General features: G+C 34.9%; 1 protein-coding gene across 5 annotated transcripts in view; it reads left to right on the top strand.

Moving 5' to 3' along the window:
• TLK1 (tousled like kinase 1) overlaps positions 1–22,569 on the top strand; it is a 153,947-nt gene that overhangs the window by 87,502 nt on the left and 43,876 nt on the right. For all 5 annotated transcript variants that reach the window (XM_027591520.2, XM_027591516.2, XM_027591517.1 and 2 more), the window contains 8 exons: positions 2,127–2,202; positions 5,353–5,399; positions 7,510–7,605; positions 9,280–9,369; positions 10,187–10,279; positions 15,090–15,200; positions 15,307–15,443; positions 18,674–18,862. In XM_027591520.2, the coding sequence (XP_027447321.1) occupies positions 2,127–2,202; positions 5,353–5,399; positions 7,510–7,605; positions 9,280–9,369; positions 10,187–10,279; positions 15,090–15,200; positions 15,307–15,443; positions 18,674–18,862 (839 nt within the window). The remainder of the gene's footprint in view (positions 1–2,126; positions 2,203–5,352; positions 5,400–7,509; positions 7,606–9,279; positions 9,370–10,186; positions 10,280–15,089; positions 15,201–15,306; positions 15,444–18,673; positions 18,863–22,569) is intronic.

The raw sequence follows: 22,569 nt of genomic DNA, 5'->3' as shown, positions 1-22,569 counted from the left end.
ATGGGATCCTGTCATGCTTAAAAATTAGTACAACAGGGCACCTGGGTGGCTCAGTCGGTTAAGCGACTGCCTTCGGCTCAGGTCATGATCCTGGAGTCCCGGGATCGAGTCCCACGTCGGGCTCCCTGCTCAGCAGGGAGTCTGCTTCTCCCTCTGACCCTCTTCCCTCTCGTGCTCTCTATCTTTCATTCTCTCTCTCTCAAATAAATAAATAAATTCTTTAAAAAAAAATAAAATTTAAAAAATTAGTACAACATTAAACTGTTGTGAAAAACCGTATTTTCTTGATATTAAATTGCATTTTTTTTAAACAGATTAGGGAAGGATGTGAATAAATATTATTTGGGAATCCTCTTTTAAGATAGATTTTAAGGTTCTTTATAAAAATGTTAGCTTAGAATTTTTAATTTGGTGTTATTTTATTTTGAGGAAAATAAAAGATTATTTGTCTGAGTCTGATAACTAATGACCTATTTACCCTAAATTGCTGGTACATCAGTCTACCTCCTGAGTAGATCGCCAGTTAGGGTGGATTTCTTTAAGATCTCTGGTTTGTGTTGTGAAAACATGTAGGCAGTTTATTGGACATAATGAATTTTATTTACAAACTAGATAAAATTTTGAAATATTTTTGTATTGTTGATTCATTCAGTTCTTGATACAGGCCATGTAGTCTGTCATATAGAGAAAAAAAGAGCATTTAGGCCTTGGGAATGCAGAATTGAATTTGATTTAAATCTTGGTTACCTTGAATAAATTACTTAACATTAATGTATTTATCAAGTGATAACTGTATGCTAGGCATGAGGAAATGGGAGGGTAAGATGGGGAGATGATAGAACTCCTGTTGTTAAAAGAATTCAGACACTAGAACATTCACTTCATCCTCTCTGAATCTGTTATCATGTTGACAAAATGGGGGTGAGAGAACTTAAAATCCCCATGATAGTACTAAAGAGGAATCATAGATGCTCAACGCAAGTTAGGTTATGTGTTGTCATTCTTACTGTTTAATCATAGGTTACTCAGACACAACAAAATATGGATTATTTCCCTTGTTTGGGGACTGCATTGCCTTTAGAGATTTAAGTTGTATCATTCATTCAAACATTCTTTGTTCTGGCACCAGACATACTTGCCAAGCTTCTAGAATTTGAGGGCCTTGTGCCATTGCATTGTGCTTTTTGCTCTTAGTTTTAATTTTTAAGCACAACAGCTTGTCAGACTCCACAAAAATTACTTGTTAATTTTAGCCTGATGAAAACGCTAATTTGAGAATAAGCAATCACCTAGAGTTGGGAATCTGCAGACTTCTGTAAAGAGCCAGTTGTTTTAGGCTTTGTGGACCATATAGTCTCTCTGGGAACTAACTCTGCTGTCGTAGTGTGAAAGCAACCATAGTCAGTACGTTAAATGAGCGAGTGTGGCTGTGTTCCAATAAAACTTTATTTATGGACACTGAAATTTGAATTTCTTAAAATTTTCATATCACAATATTGTTTTAATTATTAAATTTTTCAGTTATTTAAAAATGTAGAAGTCATGCCTAGATAATGGGCCTTACAGAAACAGGTGGCTAGCCAGATTTGGCCATTGGGCTGTAGTTTGCTGCCCCCTGATTTAGAGCATAATCTATGAATTTGCTCTCATTGTTAGATAATAATTGTAGGGATTGTATATATATATATATTGGGGTTTGAGTTCTGCTCTTTTCATCCAAGTTTACTTTTATAAACTAAATATGTATGAATAATAGAAAACTAATAGGAAAAACACAGGTTTTTTTTTTCTTTACTTGTTTTTATTGTGTTTTGCCCAATCCAGTGAAGGGTGGCTTTAAAAGGCTGCTTACTCTCAGATTTTTCATCCATCTCAAGTCATATTCTATAAATGTGAATTTCAAGTAATATTTACAAGGGATTCTATACTTTGACTATTTAAAATTTACATAGTAGGAAATTTCATCTTTTAAATAAATTGTATATAGGTAACTATACATTTACATCGCATGAGCACTAATGAACAAAATAGTCTTTGTTTTGAAATAAAAATAATTTTTATACTGACTGTAATAATGGTATATGTAAAAACTGTAACTTTAAATTCTGTTAACTTGCTTTCTGTAGACACCAGAGAAGAAACAATCGGAATCATCCAGAGGAAGAAAGAGAAAAGCAGAAAACCAGAATGAAAGTAGTCAGGGTAAGTGAAGCAGAATCCTTCAGAGCTAAATAAGTATTTACAATTAGTCTGATTGTTAATCAATTAACTAGCTTAACTATAAAAGTAATATTGTGTTTTTATCATTTCTATAGCTATTATAAATTTATGCATTAATAAGAGTTCATAAATGTACTTCCCGTAAGAAAGAATAATATGAAATTGAAATCTTTTGTACCACAGGTAGTGTATGATTACTGTTTTTAGGCTTTTTGACATTTCCCATATATTTTTTTTTTACTTGAGAATTAGAAAGGCAAGTGTCATGTCCAAACCTGGCAAACATTACCTTATCACCTTTCATTTTTCTTTCTTTATCTGAATTACAGTATTGAAATGGCTTCTTGTCTTTGAATAGGAACTTTAGATGTCACTTTAAAGTGCAGGTACCGAAAGCTTGCTTATTCCTTTTATTTAAAAAAGAAAAAGACTGTATAAAAATGATTGAGATGCTTATTAAAGCATCATCTTTTTCTATACCTGTTCTTCATTCTTTCTTACATACCTGCCCTTTGTGATATAGGCTAAGAAGATGATTTTCAAGTCATCTACAAAACTCTTATAATGGACAACAAAATAGTATTGTCATTTAATTTGGCCACTTAAAATTAAATACAATAAATTGGCTCTTAAGTCATATATAATGACTTTATACATATGATTACATGTTTTGGAGCCGCTCTTTAGCTTTAAGGACTGGAGCCAGGAACCCATGGCTTACTAGTACTTACATGTGGCACTGGCATCAAGGAATATATTTGCAGCAACTGTCTGTGTGGAAGGAAATTTAAGTCACTCTACCATCTTTCTACAGATGTGTGGTACTTTGTATCTCCGTCTGCTCAGAGCTCCGTTTTGGTCTTAGTGCAGTTCCACGAGGTTGTGGTTAGTGGACTTGGAGCTTTATTTAGTGTAAAGTTATATTAGTTATGATAGTTTCAACTTTAGATTTAAAAACTCACTTAAAAGCAGTCCCATATTAGGACTTCTGGGCTGGTTGATTCAACCTATGTTTTTAAGAATCCATGTTTATTTCTTTGTGGTCTGCTCTCCACAAGAATTGTCTGATTTTCTTATGTATTTAGAATGGTTGTCAGTTTTGACTGGATTTACTTGAGCTTTCACACTTGTATTTGCTTTAGAGAGAGGTTGGCTTTCTGTGTTTTTTCCCCTCTTTCTTTGAAGGTAAGCTTCAAGTCCAGAGAAAACCTGTCCTGTAATCTTGTCGGCCAGAATTGGGTCAGGAGTCCATTCATTCCTTAACCAGTTATGTCTAACATACGTCCTGTTGCCCTTAGAAAAACCAGGTCCATCTCTGAAATTGAAAGTGGGTAAAGTTCCTTTTAGAAATGTGGGCGTTGTGGAGAAGGGATGATCGATACCTGAACAAAATTGGATTTCTGATCAGGAGGGGAGGGGAACTAGGATGGAGGCCAGATAGGAGTTAGCTTCGCCTGATATTACATGTGGTATGTAGGGGGAGGGAATTAACAGAGCCAAGTTTGGGTCGAGTTAGGGAAAAAGAATTAGGGACATAGCTTCTGGATAGGCAACCCAAACCATCTCTGCATGTTTAAATAATAGCACCTTCTTCAGAATCTGCAGGAAAGTTGTTATAGGGGGAAGGAAAATTCCTTGGGTATACAGGCATACCTTAGAGATACTACAGGTTTGGTTCCAGACAATCACAATAAAGCAAGTATTACCATAAACGAGTCAAATGAATTTCTTGGTTTTCCAGTGTATATAAAAGTATGTTTATACTGTAGTCTGTTGTGTGCCAATAGCATTGTGTCTAAAAAACATCGTATATTAATTTTAAAAATATTACTGAAAAATGCTGTCACCTGAGCTTTTAGTGAGTTGTAATCACTGATAACAAATTGCCATAACAAATACATATAATAATGAAAAAGTTTGAAATATTGTGAGAATTACTAAAATGTGACACAGAGACATGAAGTGAACAAATGGTATCTATTGGAAAAATGATGCCTGTAGACTTGTTCAATGCAAGGTCCTTCAATTTGTGTTTAAAAAAACCCAAAAACCACAGTATCAGTGAAATTCAGTGAAACAAGGTATAGCTGTAAAACCTTTACAATCCTTTCTGACTTCTTAAGTAAACCTGTACAAAACTGTTGTTCAAAGTTTCTAGGTACCATTTATAGTCCTGGGTACTTACTTAATTTTTCTTGTTCCACAAAAGAATTTAAGGTTGTTGAACTTTTAATTGTAATCTTTGTTCATTTCAATAATGCCTGGCACATAGGTGTAATCACTCAAATATTCGTTGAATAAATAAATATGTCAGTATTGAATTGATAAATGTGTATGTTTGTATTATCCAAAGCTTTTGATTTCATGGTATTGTCAATTTTTCTTTGTAATGAAGAAATCATGTATTTTATATAGTTCCACTGAAGGGTGGGTGCCTCTCATCCAAAGAAGTATCTCTAACACTATTTCTTAGCACCGTCTTAATTCAAAATTTATAAAAGTGATGAAGAGTCCATTTTAGAGCAAAACTTTTAATTAAAGAACTGTGTGGACCCACTTTATCAATATGGTCATATAAGAGCAATATTTAAAATCTAGTCTATTAAAAAAATCCTATTAATTTGGGAATACTTTTTAGAAAATCAAAATATTTTACAAAGTAACATTCATGTTAAAGCATGTTATTGTTAGTTTGTATGGTTTTGTGTTAAAGCTTTTTTATTATTTATGGGTATAAATTGGTTTGTCAGTTATGCAGTTGCCACTTTTCTTTTTTTATTCATTGATTTGCTTTTATGAAATTATAGCCATTAAGCAATATGAATAATGTAGTTGTAAAAACAAGATCCTTTAATGTCATTTATTTATTTGATTCTCCAGTAATTGGAACTTTAACAATTGACGTGTTACTATTGAAATGTCATTTGATTTTTGGATTTCTGAAATTGTCATCTTACCCTCTGAGGGTTCTTAATATAATTTTTTCAGTGTCCCTCATTCTTTTTATTAAACAGATGATTTTTATGTGTATTAGGGAAATTAAGTTTAACACATTCTTTTTCTGATATAGTATATGATAAGTAGTCATGACTAACTTTAAATCTGTAAAAAATTTTTACTTTTATATTTTAGGAAAAAGTATTGGGGGACGTGGCCACAAAATTAGTGACTATTTTGAAGTAAGTTTATTAACAAATATCTCCAGTTCTTAATATAATTTTACTATTTTTTATACTTATTTTTATAATTTTACTATGGGCTGAAATAATTTCTTTGAAGCACAAGGTCAACTTTTGACTATCTACTTGATTAGAGCAGTAATGTCCTGTCTTCCTAGGAACTTTAAAATTTACTTTTACATTGGAATGGCACATCATAATTTTCAGAGTACTTTTTCACATATTTGCTTATGACAACCCAGGAGATAGGTACAGTAGGTATTAGTGTTTCTATATTACATATGAGGAAACTGAAGACCAGAGATGTAAAGTTGCCTATTTAAAGTCAAATTCTAAATGGAAGAGCAAAGAGGGACACCCGGGTGGCACAGTTGGATGAGCATCCGACTCTGAGTTCCTGCCCGACGTAGGGCTCCCCCAGTTAGCATGGAGTCGGCTTAAGATTCTCTCCTTCTCCCTCTGTCCCTCTCTTCTGCATGCACGTGTGCTCCCTCATTCTCTCAAATAGATAAATCTTAAAAAAAAAAGGAAGAGCAAAAAGAGAAGTTGAAGTCTAATAGCTTCTAGTTTTGAACTGTTTCTGCTGTCATTGCAGCCTTAATGATAGCACCACGGCAACATTTGAGCCCTATAGATGGAAATTAAATAATGATAGAAGTGTGAAATCTAAGAGCCCCTGAAAATAATAAATAGTGGTAAATTTAGATTCTTACCCTGTCTAGAATATTTTCTTACTTCTACACATAAATACTTTTGGCTATCAGTTTCACAGTATGGGACGTTAATATGATTGTTAAAACAACAAACATCATCTACTTAGTTGAAAAATATTTATATTTACTTGAGTGTGAGAACAGAATTTGCCAGTCAGGGGAAGGGCTGCATTAAAAAAAATTTTTTTTTACCATCCATTGTTGTTCTTAATTGGGTTTACAGAATCTATGGTAAAACTGTTGCTGACCATGGTCTAGTGTTACTGACCTAGTGCTCTTTAGTTGAGGTCAGTCCCTCAGTGTTAGTTTCAGTTAACAATCTTAGCAAAGCTTGGATCAATTCAGATAAATAAATCTCAAGTCTCTTGAATGCTCTTCATGTGCCATGAGTTCTGCTTAGGCACTGTAGATTAAAAAAAATTAGACAAAGTCCCTAGGTTACAGGAAAATACACTAGGAGGTCCTCATCTCTTGTCTTCTCTTAATACCCTGAGAGGAAGCCAGTAGCAGTGAATTTTCTCCTCCTTTTGTTGGTAAAGAAACATGAGAAATTTGAGAGGTAGCTATAGAATACATTAGGTGGCTTCTCTTCATATGTACCTAGGTCATGCACTGTAATGCATGTTGTGCATAAAAGAAAGATTGATTTTTATAAGATTTTGTGCTGTTAAAGGGAAGGGACTTGAGCTGTGTAATTTTTTATATAGTACTTACAAACATTTGGATTTTTAACATTTTGAGAATGATGATTCTGTTTTAAGATGGTTTATTACATTCACTAATATCTACTTGTAAATATGTTAAATTAGGGGTATTAGGGATTATACTGCTTCAACATTTATTTATTTATTTAAAGATTTTATTTATTTATTTGACAGAGAGACGCAGTGAGAGAGGGAACATAAGCAGGGAAAGTGGGAGAGGGAGAAGCAGGCTTCCCGCTGAGCAGGGAGCCCAGTGTGGGGCTTGATCCCAGAACCCTGGGATCATGACCTGAGCCGAAGGCAGACACTTAACGACTGAGCCACCCAGGTGCCCCTTCAACAAACATTTATAACAGAACTGTATTAAAATTTGAAGGAAAAATAATATATGTTCATTGTTTGGGGGAAATTAATTTGAGTCTGCCACAGTAACAAATTATAGTCAGAATGTTCAGGAAATAAGGGTCTTTACTAAACATAGTCTTTTCACATTCTTGTGATCAGTATTCTCTCCGAGTCTTTTAGGACTCGGCTGTAACTGACCTTAGTTTTCCTTTTTCTTGACCCGTTTAAATCACTGCCGAATTTAATTTAAAAGAAGATATATTTAAATCAATTCTTATTGTCATGTCAAAAATAACATCTAGCTAAACCTCTTCTAATAAAGAGTGATGTTTCCTTTTTTTTTCTCAGTACCAAGGTGGGAATGGCTCAAGTCCAGTAAGAGGCATACCTCCTGCGATCCGTTCTCCTCAAAATTCACATTCACATTCCACTCCTTCTTCATCTGTAAGTTTTCACATGTGTAGATAGTCTTCTGTCTGCTGAACCTATATGTATATGTATACAGATTAACTTTTCATTGAAAATTTCTACATATATTTATTTGTGTTTATCTTTTTAGAAAATCATTCTGTGAGTTAAATTCTTTTTATTTATTTATTTTTTAAAGATTTTATTTATTTATGAGAGAGAGTGAGCACATGAGAGGGGGGAGGGTCAGAGGGAGAAGCAGACTCCCTGCCAAGCAGTCCCAAGCATCCGGGGACTCCAGGATCATGACCTGAGCCAAAGGCAGTCGCTTAACCAACTGAGCCACCCAGGTGCCCAGTTAAATTCTTTTTAATGATCTGATGCTCTTAGAACTTTATTTCTTCAAGTGAGATCCTTAAGTTAAAGATTTCCTGAATTAATTATATCCAAGAAATAAAGTTTCTATAAAAGAATGCTGTCGAGCCTATGGGACTAAAATGAATACTCTTGTATCAATCCATATTCAATTATTGATTTCTAATTTCTAACTCTCCTTAAGAGAAAGGTAGGCACCCTTTATTCCTGGATCATTTTATTTTATTTATTTATTTAAAAAAGATTTTATTTATTTGAGAGAGAGAGTGAGAGAGAGCACATGAGAGGAGGGAGGGTCAGAGGGAGAAGCAGACTCCCTGCTGAGCAGGGAGCCCGATGTGGGACTCGATCCTGGGACTCCAGGATCATGACCTGAGCCGAAGGCAGTCACTCAACCAACTGAGCCACTCAGGCGCCCTATTCCTGGATCATTTTAGTTCAACATAGGAGAAGGATCTTGGGCCTAAAAATTATCTTACAACTTTTTGGTTTGTTGCTAGTGTTTTAAGATCTAGTTCTATTTATATGCATTGTTTTGCTTATTGGATCTCCTTTTTTCTTTACTTTTATTATATGAAAATTTAATGTCTAACCAGAAAAGCAGCATTGGCTTTCAGTAATTTAAAAATGAATTAAGGATTTTTTTAAAATCGGAGTAGCTCTTATTTTTTTCAAGTACCCTGTTTTTACTTCCAGTGTCCCCTTCTATGCCTTGCCTGTAGACACACACTTAGTTGTGTCTTACTCCTTTTGTACCTTGGCTACATCATATTGCCATATGCAAAATAAAGTGTCAGACTCAATAATTTTGAGTTATAGTGATGGCATTGATACAATGATATAGTCTGTTTTCGATGATGTGTTTTAAAACTAGTAACTAGATAAACCATGAAACTCATCAGTAAACTGATATTATATTCTATATGGATGTGCATTATTGTCCTTGGTACTAAGAGTTCTATATTAGGGTCTTTTCAGTTTTACTTTTTGAACCATCATCATCTGTTTTTAATATTTTTGTTTTGAAATACTGTATTTCTCCTAATATACTGTATATATTTAACAGATTGAAAGCATTAAAAAATTTTTTTATGGTTCTAGAATGTAAGTTTGAGGGCAGGGAATATATGGTTGTTTTTTCCACTGTGCCTTATGTAAGGGAGGGTACTCTAAAAATGAGTGCTTCTTGAATAAAATGATTAAAAGTTGTGAAAAATCAATTATGTTTTAATTCAGTTGTTATCCTGATAAAAACTTAAGAAGTGTTAAGTAGTTATTGCTGAGCAAAAGCCTATCTTTTTCTTGCTAATGTAAAAATTTTAATCTTTTTCTAAGGTTCGACCGAATAGCCCTTCTCCTACTGCGTTAGCTTTTGGGGACCACCCTATTATACAACCAAAGCAGTTATCCTTTAAAATTACTCAGGTAAATAGTAAATAAAATTTTTTGTATAACTTGTAAGAAACAGAACAAGCATGACATGTCAGTTTTTGTTTACTGCTTCTTTTTGAACATACCATCCAAATACATATAATCAATGTTTTCCTGAAGCTATTATATTTGTCATAAGTGAACATTAAAGTAGGTCATTTGGGGTGTCTATGTATATTCATATATGCTATACACTTACAGATATCATTTGAAAATTAGACATCTTTTATGCTTATTTGATTTTATGAATTTTGAGTACTAAGTTTTTCATTTTAACTTTTTACATGTGACAGTTTTTGTATTTTACTATAGCAGACCACGGGGATTGGAAGAGTAGATCTTTTGCTTAGCCACCTTTATTAGTCCAGTTTATTGCCATTAGACTTTTCTGTTAGGTCATGTCCAAGCTGTTGTACATGCATCAAAACTTCTTTCTTTGGATGATCTTTAGGCTGGGATTACAAGTACATTGCTTTCAGTCAATGAATAGCTCATGAAAGTTTTTGCCATGTTCAAAAATCAACTAGAGTTGATAGCACAAAGCAGGGGTTATATTGAATTTTAATGAAGAACATAACAATATCCTAAAACTTTTAGTAATCAGTTTTTTAAATGTTTCTTTGTAAGCTTATAGAACTTACACTTCTGAAGATGTTAAAACCTTAAAACTGTACTAAGACTTTTTTGGGATAACTTTTATATACACAGATTCAAATATTTTCTTTGTTTTTACAAGCACTAAAATCTAGTTTTATATTTGCATGCAATGATATGTATAATGGAGATAATAAAATAGCTTTCTTTCCTTTAGACTGATCTCACAATGCTGAAATTAGCAGCATTAGAAAGTAATAAAAACCAGGACCTGGAAAAGAAGGAAGGTCGTATAGATGACTTGCTCAGGGTAAGTAGTCTTGGAGAGTAATAAGGATAATAAGTCATGGAGGGGGAGAAAATTGAGTAAATTATTTGGAAATAATAAAACTTGAGGAAATACTTAGCATTGTAAAATATTCTTTAGCTGGGAAAAAATAAGCTTTTGCTGGTAGCTTTAAGTACGTGAAAATCACTATTTTAAAGCGAAAATTATTAGCTCTTTAAATGTAAATTGAGGGGGGCATCTGGGTGGCACAGTTGGTTAAGCGTCCAACTCTTGGTTTCAGCTCAGGTCTTGATCTCAGAGTCATGAGATTGAGCCCCAAGTTGGGCTCACAATGGAGTCTGCTTGAGCTTCTCTCTCTCCCTCCCTCTGCTCCTCCCACTCATGTTCTCTCTAAAATACATAAAAAAATCTTTAGTAAATAAATGTGAACTGAGAAACAGTTGGAGAAATACAGGGAAGTTTGTAAAATTTATTTTTATTTGATCAGCTATCATAAGACCGATGGCCATTTCATGTTAGTTTTAAAGGTAATTGATTTTGTTATAAACCTGACATTTGATATTATACAAGATGAAGTAACTACTGCAATCCTGTGAGATTTTTAATGGAAACTTTATAAAAGGACACATCAGAAAATACTTATAATGTGAGTAAGGTAAGAAGCAGTGGTTCTCACCCCTTGCTGCTCGGTAGAATCACCAAATGGGAAGGGTGGGAGGCACTTTATAAAGGTACCCATGCCTAAACTCCAAAAGTGAGGGGTTCTGATTAAATTGATGTGATGTGGGCTTGGGAATTGGTAGTTTTAAAGCTCCTCCAAAAAACAAAAACCAAAACAAAGCTCCTCCAGATGATTATAATTTAAGCCAGCATTGAGAACTATTGGTATAAAAACTCAATAAAACCAATGTCGTATCTGTGATCCTACCACAATTACCGATACCTTTGAAACATCCAGCTTGCCTTTTCTGATCCCATCCCAGTCACTCTCTCACATTCTTTTACCATTAACTGTTCTAAGTTCTGTATTTATTATGCCTTATTATTACGGTTTTATCACATGTATCTATACATTCTTAACATATTTGTTTGTTTATTTTTTTAAATTTTATTTATTTGAGAGAGACAGTGAGAGAGAGAGAGAGTGCACAAGCCCCAGGGGAGGGTCAGAGAAGCAGACTCCCCGCTGAGCAGGAAGCCCGACATGGCACTTGATCCCAGGACCCTGGGATCATGACCTGAGCTGAAGGCAGACGCTTAACCGACTGAGCCACCCAGGCACCCTTCAGTTTATTTTTGAACTTTACATAAAATTACGCTGTCTGTACCCTTTTGCTCTGCTTGTTTTCACTAAACGTTATATGTGGAATTGCCATGTACTTTGTTCATTTCATGCTATATTATATATAGTAAGACATTATATGAATATACCATAATTTATTTTTTCTGCTCTTGGTGGACATTTTGTTTCTACTTTTTGCTAATACGAACAGTTCTGCTAAGAACATTATTGTACATGTCTTTTAGGGCAAATGTGGAAAAATTTGTCTTAACAGTATATGCTTTAAGAGATACGTGGCCAGAGTACATGGCATGTTCAGTTTTGCTTTATAATGCCAAATTTTCCCCAAAGCGGTTGGATTAATTTACACTCCTATCAGCAATGGGCAGTAAATAATGTTGTTGCTTATTATCTTTGCTAAGGCTTATTATAATCGGATATAATAAATTTCTTGGCCAATTTGGTGGATGTAACAGTGTCTTTTATCTTTTTTTTTTTTTAAGATTTTATTTATTTGACAGAGAGAGACAGCGAGAGAGGGAACACAAGCAGGGGGAGTGGGAGAGGGAGAAGCAGGCTTCCAGCTGAGCAGGGAGCCTGATGGGCTCGATCCCAGGACCCTGGGATCATGACCTGAGCCGAAGGCAGACGCTTAACGACTGAGCCACCCAGGCGCCCCAGTGTCTTTTATCTTTTATTGTGTTCTCTATTTTCTAGCATCTTTTAAAATATTTATTAACTGCGTTTCTTCTGAGAAATAACCAATCATATTTTTTTACTCATTTTTCTTAATGGGTTACTGTTTGCCTGTGGGTTTTGTTTTTTTCTTTTACTTTTAAATCATTTTCTATTTAAATTCAGTTAATTAACATATAATGTATTAATTGCTTTCAAAGGTATAGGCCTGTGATTCCTCAGTCTTATATAATACCTACTGTTCATTACATCACATGCCCTCCTTAATGTCTATCATCCAGTTACCCCATCCCTCCACCCCCCTCCCCTCCAGCAACCCTCATTTGTTTCCTATGATTAAGAGTCTCTTATGGTTTGTCTCCCTCTCTGGTTTCGTCTTGTTTCATTTTTTCCTCTCTTCCCCTATGATCCTCTGCCTTGTTTCTTAAATTCCATATATCAGTGAGATCATATGATAATTCTCTTTCTCTGATTGACTTATTTCGCTTAGCATAATACCCTCTAGTTCCATCCACATCATTGCAAATGGCAAGATTTCAATTTTTTGATGGCTGCATAATATTCTATTGTATATATATAATACCACATCTTCTTTATCCATTCATCTGTTGATGGACATCTTGGCTCTTTCCAGTTTGGCTATTGTGGACATTGCTGCTATAAACATCGGGGTGCATGTACCCCTTCGGATCCCTACATTTGTACCCTTGGGGTAAATACCTAGTAGTGCAATTGCTGGGTCGTAAGGTAGCTCTATTTTCAACTTTTGGAGGAACCTCCATACTGTTTTCCAGAGTGGCTGCACCAGCTTGCATTCCCATCAACAGTGTAGGAGGGTTCCCCTTTCTCCGTATCCTTGCCAACATTTGTTATTTCCTGCCTTGTGAATGTTAGCCATTCTTTTTTTTTTTTTTAAAGATTTTATTCATTTATTTGAGAGAGAGAGAGAGAATGAGAGACAGAAAGCACGAGAGGGAAGAGGGTCAGAGGGAGAAGCAGACTCCCTGCTGAGCAGGGAGCCCGATGTGGGACTCGATCCCGGGACCCCAGGATCATGACCCGAGCCGAAGGCAGTCGCTCAACCAACTGAGCCACCCAGGCGCCCTGTTAGCCATTCTGACCAGTGTGAAGTAGTATTACATTGTGGTTTTGATTTGTATTTCCCTGATGCTGAGTGATGTTGAGCGTTTTTTCATGTGTCTCTTGGCCATTTGGATGTCTTCTTTGGAGAAATGTCTGTTCCTGTCTTCTGCCCATTTCTTGGTTGGATTATTCTCTGGGTTGAGTTTGATAAGTTCTTTATAGATTTTGGATACTAGCCCTTTATCTGATAAGACATTTGCACATATCTTCTCCCATTCTGTAAGTTGTCATTTGGTTTTGTTGACTGTTTCCTTTGCTGTGCAAAAGCTTTTTATCTTGATGAAGTCCCAGTAGTTCGTTTTTGCCTTTGCTTCTCTTGCCTTTGGAGATGTGTCTAGCAAGAAGTCGTTGTGGTCGAGGTGGAAGAGGTTGCTGCCTGTGTTCACCCCTAGGATTTTGATGGATTGCTGTCTCACATTTAGGTCTTTCATCCATTTTGAGTCTATTCTTGTGTATGGTGTAAGAAAATGGTCCAGTTTCATTCTTCTGCATGTGTCTGTCCAATTTTCCCAACACCATTTGTTGAGGAAGACTGTCTCACACACGGAGTTTGTTGGGATTTTGTTTGAATTGCACCTAATGAAATGGCTTCGTTCTTGCTAAATTCCATCTTTGTTCTTCTGAGAGTCTCTTTATTTTACCCTTTTCCTTGAAAAACATTTTGATTAGGTATATAATTTAAATTGGCAGATATTTTCTCCTAGCATTTGCAATATATTATGCCACTGTCTTTTGCCTTCCACCTTGATTGGCCTAGACCTGTGGTTCTCAAAGTTGATTCCCAGACCAGAAGCATCCATTACTGGGGACCTACTTACAAAGAAACTCCTCTGGGAGTGTGTCCCAGCAATCTGTATTACAACAAGTCCTCCAGGTTATTCTTTTGTCACTGTACTAGACTAATCCAGCTCATCTCCTGAGCTTAGAGAAAGGCCCCTTCCCTGATCAATGTGGCTTCCTACAAAGTCAACAAAATTGGTATCTTGTTGCCAAGAAAGATGGTGGAAATAGTTAGCTATTAGGTAGGCATCTATAGTGCCATCCACAAGTTTAATGAAGAAAAACTATCAGTTAAAAAAGATGGAAGAGAACTCACATTTATTTTTAAGTGTTAGACACTTTATATACTATATTTTAGTTATTTTTAACTAAGTGAAGTAGCTGGTATTGCCTCTGTTCTAGAAATACAAAAAAAAAAAATAAGGTAAAGTTCAGATAGCTGACTTAACTTAGCCAAGGTTACATACCTTATGGTGCTGATTTGAACCCATGGGGTATGGATACAAATTCCATGTACTTTACGCTGCACAATTATGCAGCATTTAACAGTATTACACATGGTTAGTAGATGTTTAAAAAAAATTATTTTAGGGGCACCTGGGTGGCTCAGTCATTAAGCAAGTGTCTGCTTTCGGCTCAGGTCACGATCCCAGGATCCTGGGATTGAGTTCCTCATCAGCCTCCCTGCTCCGCGGGAAGCCTGCTTCTCCCTCTCCAGCTCCCCCTGATTGTGTTCCCTCTCTCGCCTGTCTCTCTCTGTCAAATAAATAAATAAAAATTTTTTTAAGAAATAAAATTATTTAACATCATACTCAAATACTTAATTTATTAATCCTTTCTTTTTATGTAATTTATTCAGAGTGTAAGAATATTCCAAAGTGTCCCATATACACAAATTCTAGACCTTTTCTATTTTTACTTATGTTGTAGGCTAACTGTGATCTCAGACGGCAGATAGATGAACAACAAAAATTACTTGAAAAATACAAAGAACGATTAAATAAGTGCATATCAATGAGCAAGAAGCTGCTTATTGAAAAGGTAAGTTAAAAGTTCAGTGAATTTCCTTTTCATTCCACTGGCCCCTTTTCACCTTGTACAGTTTTAAATTTAAATGAATAAAATTGATGATTTTTCCTTTTTTCAGAGTACACAAGAAAAACTGTCAAGCAGAGAGAAGAGTATGCAAGACCGATTACGCCTTGGGCACTTCACAACAGTTAGACATGGTGCTTCATTTACTGAACAATGGACAGATGGTTTTGCGTTTCAGAATCTTGTGAAGTTAGTCATTCTTACATTTTAAAAAATGTAGTGTTCCTTTGAGTTTTTGTTACTTCCAAAGATTATAGATTTGGAATTATGTTCTATTTCTACTCCTTACTGCTCTTTGAAATCACAGAATTTAGTACATTTGAAAGGAACATAAAACAAAAGTATTACAATTTCAGCTTTAGCAGACTTCTTGATTAGTTAGCATTCATCCATATTATATGATGTATTATTCTAAGTATGACTTTCCAAAATATAAACTGATCTTCTAGCTATATAGATGACTTGGGAGAATATTTTAATTTTCATTGGAAGATTTATATGTATGTGTGTGTGTGTGTGTGTGTGTGTGTGTGTGTGTGTGTATGTACATGTATATATGTATCTATGTATGTATCTTGGGATTTTTCTACTTAGTTTTTTCCACATTCCCCAGTCCTTACTTCAGTGTTAATATTCAGCCCTTGCCTGCTTTCTGTTCCTATGGAAAAGACAGGAACTTTTTCTCTTCTGCTTCAGATACAATAATGCATAAATCAGTTGAGGAATATGTAGCTCTAGTATTTCTGAGGCAAACTTTAAAACAGAAATTGAGTTCAGATGATGGTAGTTAGGGATAGATTGACTATGTATTAAGGAGCCAGGACCTGTGCTGCTTTTTTGTTTTCACTGGAAAATTTTTTTAAACCTCAAAAACAGGAGTAGTACCAGCATCTACATCAGATTTCCTAGAGTTATATGGAAAATGGAGACAAAATGTATCTCCATATATAAACATGGCTGTTTCAAACACTAGTTCCCAGGACTTCGCACAGAATGGCCTTCTCTCTCTCACAGTTGATTATTCAGCTTTTGTTCAACACCAGCTGTGCTGGGTGATAGGTGTACCATAATGAAGAACATAGTTCTTGTGATGCTAGAGAGTTTGGCTTTTAATTCTATGGATAATATGGAGCTATTAAAGGTTTGTATGTAGTGTGTGTGGTCAGAACTGAGTTTTAGAAAGATAACTGGTGGTAATGTGGGCCTAATATTGGAAGGAAGATAAATTATTGACAGCTGAGGTATCCAGATGTTAAGGTGATTAGGCTTGAGCTAAAATGCTGACAGTGTAAGGTAGAGAATAGGAGATATATTTGGGATAGAAACCATGATTTTTGCATGTTAAATAAGTAAGAGCCTCTGCTACTAAACTCAGATCTACAGTTGTCCTGATAATGAATAAAATAGGCTACATAATATAACCTTAAATACAAACTAAAAATAACAAATCTAAAATATAAGCTGTGTTTGTAGTAAAAATTTCTTTATCAAGCTGTCAAGAGCAAAATTGGAGCCTCTGGGTTCGTGAAATACATGGAGGTTTGGGAGAATTGTACAATTAAAGAGAGCCTGGAAGCCCTACCCTTACCCCATACCTTGTTCTATGCATCTCTTCAATTTGGCCGTTCCTAAGTTACATCCTTTTATAATAAGTCATCTAGTTTTTAAAACGTTACTTGCATTTCTTGTATTGAGGGCCTACTATGTGTTGTTACATATGCAGATTTTAAATAAAGCTGCTTATCAGTGTAAACTAAGTAGTTTATCAGTGACATAACCCAAAGTAGTTGGTGGATGAGAAAAGAAATAAATATTAGTAATATTAAATTAATAATCTCTAAATTGTGTAGTCATTCCTAAATAAACAGATACTAGCTTTATATTTATTCCAGTAGCTCTTTACTTATTAGGATTTTAAACATTAGGATTATTGCCATTTGTTTTCATTTATAACATCTTGATTGTGCTCTAAACTAGCTTTATAAATTAACTATTTTAATAAAATGAAGTTATTTATTTCTCTTAACAAAAGAAAACTGGATTAAACTCCTGTTCTAGCTTTGCTATTCTTGAATTTTCTCCACCCTTTTACTCTTCTGCCTGGGTGGCTATTGATTCTTTCATTCTGGTCATACTCTACTACTGTCTGGCTAGAATCGTAGGAATAGGCAATGTATGTAAAGACAATTTTGGGTCAGCAGAGTAGAGGTTCCGTAGTTCTGCTTTGAGTGGGGTGGGGAGCCAAGGAATTGAAACATTTGTCTTGTTTGAATCTAAGTATCATAACCATGTGAAGTTTTAAAATTTTTTTCTTAGCATGTTGAGGTGACCGAAATGGGAACATGGTTACTGTGAGAACAAGTTGTGTGATGGGATAGTTTTTTTTTTTTTTTTTTAAAGATTTTATTCATTTATTTGAGAGAGAGAGAAAGAGAGATAGAGAGTACGAGAGGGAAGAGGGTCAGAGGGAGAAGCAGACCCCCTGCTGAGCGGGGAGCCCGATGCGGGACTCGATCCCAGGACTCCAGGATCATGACCTGAACCGAAGGCAGTCGCTCAACCAACCGAGCCACCCAGGCGCCCAGGGATAGTTTTAAAAAGCTTCACTGTCACCTACTCTTGCTCTGGTCAAATTGCTGAAATCTCTAACCTATATTTTTATAATACACATGATATTTAGTATTTTTTAGAATTAGTAAGCTTCAGATTCCTGAATGGGAAGCAGTAATATTTTTACTTTTATTAATTGCTCATTTTTCATAGCCATGCTAATTTTTCTTGTTTCCCTTATTTTTTTTTCTTGTTTCCTTCAAATTGTCAAAATTCTTTCCTCATAAATTTCTTATATTTAGGTCAGTTTTTGTTTCATTTCAGGGTAGTGCTTGCACATTCCCAAAATCTTTCTGACAAAGACAAATTTAGAAAATAACACTTTATTAAATTAATTGTCCTTTTAAAGTTTTTCTACAAACACAAAGTGATGAGATGCACGTTTAAAATTCACTCCATGCTTATCTCTGTTCTTTAATAGCCTATTTGTTTCATTGAGCAAGTATTTAACTGAATTCCTAGTATGTGTTGATGATTATGCTGGGCACTAGGGATACGATAGGATATAAAATAGATGTGGTCTCTGTTCTCATTAGAATGATACTTACTAGGAAGAAGGAGCTGGAGATCTAGAAGGTACCATGACATTAAGTATAGCAATACATCTTTCCCTGGTTCAGGGGATTTAGGGAATTTAGAAATGAATGCTTCAGATGAGACCTGGACAGTGAGTACAAGTAGGTCCAAAAAAGTGGAACCATAATTTTTGTTTATGTTATATGCTTTTTCATGTTTATTAATATATTCATGTTTTAACTGTGAAGAGTAATGAAAAGTTAATATGGTTTTTTACATTTATTTTTATACAGGCAACAAGAATGGGTGAATCAGCAAAGGGAAGATATTGAAAGGCAAAGGAAACTTCTAGCCAAACGCAAACCTCCCACAGCTAATAATTCTCAGGCACCCTCTACCAATTCTGAACCAAAACAAAGGAAAAACAAAGCAGTCAATGGAGCAGAGAATGATCCCTTTGTTAGACCCAATTTACCACAACTGTAAGCCTCCATTTTAATTTGCCTTTTTTTTAATCCTTGCCAGTGAGCATGAATGTTAGATATTACTTATATTTACATGAATACTTAAATATTAAAAATACTTTGGGCCAGGAGGGAAGGCAGTATTAAAATTTACTTCTAAATAATCTCCAAATACCTGAATTCAGCCTTTGTAAGTGGTGACTTATTAATCCTCTTTTAAAATGAAGATTTAGCAGCTAAGAGGAAACTGGAATCCACTCTTTCTTCATGTCTGAATGATAGTCAGTTATTAGTTTTTATTATCTCAATTCTGTGTTTCCATTAATGTTCTTTTTTCTGAGAGAATATTAAATAATATAACTGAGATATATTTTCTTAACCTCTGAAAGCAGTACATTGGTAGGTTCTAGGTATTGTTTTTTCCCTTTCTGCTTTTATTTATTTTCTAAATTTTCTGCATTAATGATGAACTACTCTTTATAGTTCAATGGACAAAAAGATTTTTAAATAATTAAATGCTTATTATACCTAGAAAGTTGGGAAAGTGTGAAAGAACATAATAAAACAATATAGACCATGATCCCATCCATAGAGAAGACCATTGTTAAAATTTTGATTTACAGATGTGTCCAAACATATAATTTTTTTGTTCTGCAAGAACTTAAGTTTTTGTGAGTAGAAAATACATACAAACACGCACACACACGCACACTGTTTGATATTTTTATGTGGATATATTCTTTTTTTCCTTTGTTGAAAGGTAATGTTTCATCTGTGCTTTGATTCCCATACTGTGCTACATGAGGGACTCTTCTATAGATACGTCCTTTATCTTCTGTCGTCAGCTTTTTGTTCTCTACTGGTTCTCCTTTTAGAAAACAAAATGAAACCAAAAACTCTGCTTCAATTATATATCCCTAATTCTGGCCTCCATTTCCTGTCATCTTTATAATCAGGTTTTCTTGAAAGACTTGTTTGTACCAGTCTCTTCTGTCTCACCTTCCATTTTCTTCTTTCTTAAATGAAATTGCCTTTTGAAGATTAACTGTCTTTTGATGCTCAGTGCCATAGACATTTGAGTCTTTAACTTGGCAACATTGAATATTGACTTATTTTTTCCCAAAAGACTCTCTTGTCTTTAGTTTTTCAAATACCTTGATCTCCTAATTTTCATTTTAACTCCTCTGGCTCATCTTCTCAGTCTTTTCCATGGACATCATTTACACTACCAATTTGTAAAATGTAAGTATCCTTTAAAGATCTGTCTTGGTCATCTTACTTCCTACTCTACATATTCTCCATGAAAATTTGCTAGTCTCAGAGTTTGAGTTATCACATATATGCTTCTGACATCCAAGTTTCTGTCTCCAGTCCACTTTTCTCTCTTGAGTATTAAATATATCTCAATTTTGAATGTCATATCCTTTCTTGGTGGTTATCAGTACTTCTAATGTAGCCTTTTCAAAACTGTATTTACTAAAATTACAGAACAAAACAAAAATTATTTAATATTACCATTCCCATTCCAATCTGTCTCTCTGCACACACACACACACACACTTATGCACACCCCTTGCCTTTTCCTGTGTTTTCTCTGTTAGTAAATGGTACTACCATACTCTCAGTTCCACATGCCAGATTTTTATTATCATCCTTAATGTTTTAGATCAAGATTTCATTTATATTCCTTAATCCATTTTTATTATTTTCCATTAATAAGTAGGTGGTTGTTTGCTTATTTTTCCAAATCCACCTCAAAATCTATTTCCATCTTCAAACCTTTTCTAATCTTGGTGGGCTTTTTAAATTGGAATTAATTCAGCTATTGAAATTTTAAGAAAAACTAGCAAATGGTTTACTTTTTGTAAATTAATAAATTTGTTGCTTAATAAAGGGTAGATGGATAGATGAGTGGTTATATAGAATACAGTGTGTATTAGCTTTAACTCCACTCCTACAAGACACCAATCCTTCTAGTTCTCAAGTGTATCCACTTACGTAAGACCCCAGTGACACCATTCTAACTCAAGTTACTGTCCTCTTTTAGTTGGGTTATTTTTTTTTCCTACCTCTCCTTTCAGCTTTGGTTTAGCAGTCTAGTTTATTTTCATTTTGCAATCAGAATCATTTTTGCAAAATATGATCCTTTTGTTCTCTTCCTTATCACCCTAACATAGCTGTTTTTTGAATCATAGAATCCAAAAATCCTAAGATGACTTCTTTTAAAGCACTTTTTATCTGGCATCTTGTGACCACTCTAGCCTCTTCTTTTGTCACTAACCAGTGCCTTCCCTTCACTGCCAACTTTCAAACTCCAACCCATGGTTTTTAATTCCTATTCATCTTTTAAATCCCATACTAGGTATTTCCTCCTAAAAGTTTTTCCTTGATCCCTGAAGGACAGGAGTTAATTATCACTTTAAGGTAATGTGATAATGCCCTTTGTCTCTTCAGTCACAGCATCACCATTTACTCTGTTAATGACACTATAAACATCCTAGATGTTTCGCTTTCCCTCGTTCTCTGTCTCTTTCTGTAGCATCTCGTATTTGTCCATCTTCATTGCTACTATGTTAGTATAGGACCTCATCTCTTTTTTTAACCTAGATTACTGTTTCTTATGTGTCTCTTCATGTCAGTTTCACATTTAACTTCAAGATAAAATTCACCCTCATGAAGGACTCTTTGTAGGCCTTATTCTTCTCTTTCATTTCACTCCCAGCATCTGTCCTGTATCTTATGTTAAACTCTTAGTTCTCTAAGTGGATTAGGCGTTCTTGTTTCTGTGCCTTTATACATCTTGTTCCTTGCCTTTCTTCACCTTCTCACTGCCTGTTCATCTTTTAAGGCTTGGTTCAAATACCAGTTTCAGTCGAAGCCCTCTCTAACTTTTTTTCTTCCCATTTCTCCCCCATTTCCCCTCAGGTTAGGTGCCCGTAGCCTTTTGTACGTGCCTGTTCTGTATGTAGCTTTTATCTCTATATTCCCAATATGTAGCACAGTTTTCTGACATGGAAAGTGGTCAGTAAATGCTAAATTCTGGTACATAAGCATTTGATTGAATTTTATTTTCTCCTTATTAGCTTCTCCTTCATTTTTCTAGTTTGTCACAGGTATTTTGCTTACTTATATTCCAGGATGCTTTAACAGCCCTAACTGTAGTTTAATAGTCATAGACTTGTCTTATTTCACCCCACTTTATTATATATGTTGACTGAGAACTATCCCTAAACTTAAACTGCTATACGTTCTTGGAGCGGCAAATGAAGTGATACTACATAAAAAAGTTTGACTGTATCTTTATACAAATGCAGATTTAAATAGGGAAAAAAGCCATAGAAGCACTTTTTAAAAAAAATTTATTTATTTATTAGAGGGAGCATGCATGAGAGCAGGGCAAAGGAGGGGCAGAGAGAGAGGAGAGAGAAAATCCACTGCGGGAGTCTCGATCGATGGGGGGATCGATCCCAGGACCCTGAGAACATGACCTGAGCTGAAATCAAGAGTTGGATGTTCAACTGACTGAGCCACCCAGGCACCCCAGAAGCACTTTGATTTATATGTTTTATATTTTAGTGGCTATTCTCTGCAACTGTCTTCTAAAAATTCCTTTTGAATCACTGTTTGGTGGTAACTAGAACATCTATTGTATGTGCAGAGCATCTAGTATAATTAGAATAGAAACCATAAATCTTTAATTTTTTTCTATCAAGAAATTAACATAG

The sequence above is a fragment of the Zalophus californianus genome, chromosome 3 (assembly GCF_009762305.2).
Source record: "Zalophus californianus isolate mZalCal1 chromosome 3, mZalCal1.pri.v2, whole genome shotgun sequence".
NCBI lineage: Eukaryota > Metazoa > Chordata > Mammalia > Carnivora > Otariidae > Zalophus > Zalophus californianus.
The sequence above is the reverse complement of the archived record's forward strand: the minus strand, read 5'-3'. Positions and strand labels throughout refer to the sequence as shown.